General features: G+C 33.3%; 1 protein-coding gene across 1 annotated transcript; it reads right to left on the bottom strand.

Moving 5' to 3' along the window:
- Positions 1-370: 370 nt before the first annotated feature.
- On the bottom strand, positions 371-3,589 carry LOC134724800 (recQ-like DNA helicase BLM). Its single transcript, XM_063588055.1, has 2 exons — positions 3,075-3,589; positions 371-1,793 (listed from the first exon to the last, which is right to left on the bottom strand). Exons 1-2 carry the CDS (start codon positions 3,584-3,586, stop codon positions 680-682), a joined length of 1,626 nt encoding a protein of 541 aa, XP_063444125.1. The 5' UTR covers positions 3,587-3,589; the 3' UTR covers positions 371-679.
- Positions 3,590-4,096: the final 507 nt, after the last annotated feature.

Below are 4,096 nucleotides of genomic sequence, written 5' to 3'. Positions count from 1 at the left end.
TGTATGTACTTGTAACTTGTACCAAGTCAGGAGCTTGAAAAATCAGAGTGGTTTGTAGTTACATGTATTTCTTGTTTGGATTGTTTTACAATGTTACATATGCCTCTGAATGTCTTTATAAGTCTGCTTGTTTTGCTCATTGTGGAAGGCCTAGCAGTTGCTAATTACTTTTGTGTCATGTTCTCTGGTACCCGAAAGAATGTATTCTCATTGGCAATCATACAACATCTTATTTGTAAACAAGCATACAACAAAAAGAATTTAAGATACTGGACAAGTCAAAGCTTGGTGTACAAATGTACTTTGAAATGGAAAAATTGTAGAAATACTAGAACAAAAATAGGTTGATCAGAAAAGTTAGTCTGCATTTTTAATTGCAATTATGAAGTTTCAGAAAATTGAAGGACTACCATGTATTCAATAATTTGGATCAAGGAAAATCTTTTACAAACTGTGCTTTACAAAATTTATAAATGATATTTGTTATTGTTACAAAACTGAAACTCTTGCAATTACCAAATTTATATTTAGAAGTTACTGTACTACATGTACTAGTATGCAGTTAAATTTACATGTCTATATAGAACAAGGCATCAATTTGTCAAAGAGCTTACCGGTATATATTTCAGTCTTGTGTATCATATACATGTAACAACTTTAATCTAAAATTGAAGTAAAGTTAATCTTTAACTTCTGCAATGAGTTCAAGAATATCTCCTGCCAGGTTATGATCTATAAGTCCAAGAGACACAATGTCGTCTTCGCTGAATATGAAGTCTGCATTTTCTACAACGGTTTCAATCATAGAACTATTAAAAAGAAGATGACGTCCTTTTTGTTCTTCAACAAGGAACTCGTAAAAATCAAGTAAGTTTTCCCTCACTGCTTCATTAAGAAAACCACAAAATTGTCCAAGCAAGAAGTCGTCTTCTCTTGAGAATAAGTCATTGGAACTGTTTTCATCATGAAAGCTGAAGCAGTTTCCACATTCACAATTGACTTTACAGTTACTGCAGCAGCGACACAATGATGTTGGTTGGCTTGATCTTGTTCCTGATGATGGTGATGCAATGTCGTCTAATTTAAAATGAGATGTCAGCTGCATACGCAAGCATTTTGTGGTTGTACAGAAGTCACGCACTGATTCCTTGCAGCGATTTTTAGCTATGTCATAACCGGAATAATATACACACGAGACTGATTCTCTACCGTCTCTACCAGCTCTCCCACTTTCCTGAGAATATTGTTCCAGACCTCGAGGTGCACCCCAGTGTATAACACGTTCAATATCAGGAATGTCCACACCCATACCAAATGCGATTGTAGCAAATATAACTCGCAAATTAGTGTCATAACTTGGGAATTGGGACAAAACATGGGTCTTGTTTGTGTCTGCGGTTGAGCGGTGAAACATTGCAACCATTCTTTTCTCAAGATCATTGCCTTGTTCTATTTCATTACAGAAATGTTCATATAAATCAGCACAAGACATTATGTTTCTGCAGTAAACAATTGTTTTTTTGGAACTTTTACCATTTGTCTTTAAATCATTAAGAAGCCAATTTAGTTCTTCTTTCTTCTTGTTGGATTTCTGCATATGATATATCACATTTGGTCTGTCAGGGAGAAGTGATACTGTGCGTGTGTCATTTCGTATCATTTGGAGTTTTTTCATTATTTCCGTTCTCATAGTTTGTGTTGCTGTTGCAGTAAGCGCCACAAAAGCTGTTTTTTCAGGAAAAACTGATCTCAGTTCATTTAGTCGGTCATATTCTTTTCTAAATTCACCACCCCTGAAATAAAGAGTACATCTTAACTTAAAATATGTCAAGTTAATAAACTACTGGTAATGTTATCTATTTTAAAATAATCAATTCAACATAATTTAAAACTCAGGATATTGTTTTTTTAAGCAACTGACATGTGGCATGGGCTTTGCTCATTGTTGAAGGCTGTACGGTGACCTATAGTTGTAACTTGTTAATGTCTGTGTCATTTTGGTCTCTTGTGGACAGTTGTCTTATTGGCTATCATACCACATCTCCTTTTTTATAAATACATGTACATGTACATGTACGGCATTATATCTTAACTTTTATTAATTTTATTCAATAGCCAAAAGCATATTGATTATAGTTAATTTATACATTTTATCAAGGAATTGTATATACAAATATTATTCCTTGATTTTATGCTGGAAAAAATCAATCTTTTTGAATGAAATAAATCAATTAATGATCTGATTATACATTTATATAAGGTCTATAAAATCATTGTGTACATCTTTAAATTCTGACAGAAATTCTTGCAAGATTTTTATTATTTATTGGCATAATGTGACTACATGCATGTACTCCTTACTTAAAACTGAAATATAAATAAGCACTTTCATTCTGAAACCCAAATCATATATATTTAGTATTATTTACTGCAGCTTTCCTCCAAATCTCATTAATTAAACTATTTAAATTTAACAGTTCTTCAAAATTACAGTAATGAATACATGTAAAAAAAAATTTACAGTATAGTATTATCATGTGCATATTCGATATTATAATTTATATATAAAACAATAACTATTAGTTTAAAATTAATTAAAAGAAAAATAATTATTTTTGGAAAGATATTTTTTCATAATGTCACTGTATTTATAGGACTGATCCTATCGTGTCTAAAAGTTTAAAGAGGAACCCAACAATATGTCCTCATAGTCACATTTGTAATAAAAAAAAGGGGGTTCAACTAACAAGACCCCCCCCCCTTTTTTTACCCTTGAGGCGATGATTATAGTGAATGTACAGAAACTTATAACCTAGTCCTAGTAGCAGCTAGCTATAAACAACATGATACATCGCAAATATTCGGTCAAATTGTAGACCGACTTCAACACATTCAATTATATACACACAACACAGCACTTATACTAAAAAATAAAATCAGGACGAACGATTCGGGGCGAACAGAAACTAGGGCGAACCAGAATCAGGGCGGACGGACCTGGATTCCCCCTTTTACCCTTGAGGCGATGATAACTTCTATAAAACAATTAATAAGAGATTGTATATAAGACTTACCATTCAGTTATACAATGTGCTTCATCAATGACAACTGCCTTTACACGATCATGGAAAACACCTGAGGTCAGACTCTTCCTCCACATACCAGATGTCAATGCAGCCTCTGGCGAGGAAAATACGATTGAGAATTGTCCTTCAGATATTTTCTGACCAACACCTTTATCTTTCTGAATTTCACCAACCACAACAGATGTTATTGACAGTTTTTCCAGCTTTTGAACTTGATCCAGCATCAATGCTTGTAGTGGTGAAATGACAACAATAGACGATTTCTCTCCAGTCAAGGCCTCAAATATCTCGGGCAGATAAAAATAAATACTGGACTTTCCGTAACCCGTAGGCAGAGTAACGAATGTATCATTCAATTGGACAATTGCTTTTATAGATTCTTCCTGTTTATCTTTAAACTTGAAGTCATATTTATCTTCAATCATTCGAAGGCTTTGGTCGACGTCCATTTTGAAATTTGTAAACAAGCGGTATTTACTACGGAAGTGATCATTGCGCATACTCGCCATGGGATAGACTCTGATTGGTCTGTACAATTTGTACAGGGCTGACGCGACCAATGATCAATCTGCCTTCAAGCCCTCGAGAAAAGAAGTGGATAGAGGGCGCTGAATTATTCGAGTTACAGAAAATCAAGATAAAAACACACTGAACTTAATTCCCTTGTTCCTAGATAAAAAGATTATAACAGAACAATTACCATAAAATCCAAGAGCATTATCTATTAATATTTTAACATTACCATAAATATCTACTCTCAATATATCATACCTGTCAACCTGTGACGATGAAAATGCAGGTCATGACCTGCATTTAAGAATCAAATCTCAGGTCATAACGCGTACGAACTTTTTCGAGCTGAATTTCAGTATTAATGGTACATTTTCTTATTATGTAATATAATGTATATGGAAAATACCAAAACATCAATGCATGTTCACTTGGTTAAGTCATTTTATTCTAATTAATCATTATTTCATTGCACTTTTAAAGATTTTAATAAATTTGTG

The sequence above is a fragment of the Mytilus trossulus genome, chromosome 7 (genome assembly GCF_036588685.1).
Source record: "Mytilus trossulus isolate FHL-02 chromosome 7, PNRI_Mtr1.1.1.hap1, whole genome shotgun sequence".
NCBI lineage: Eukaryota > Metazoa > Mollusca > Bivalvia > Mytilida > Mytilidae > Mytilus > Mytilus trossulus.
This window is presented reverse-complemented; position numbering and strand designations above follow the sequence as displayed.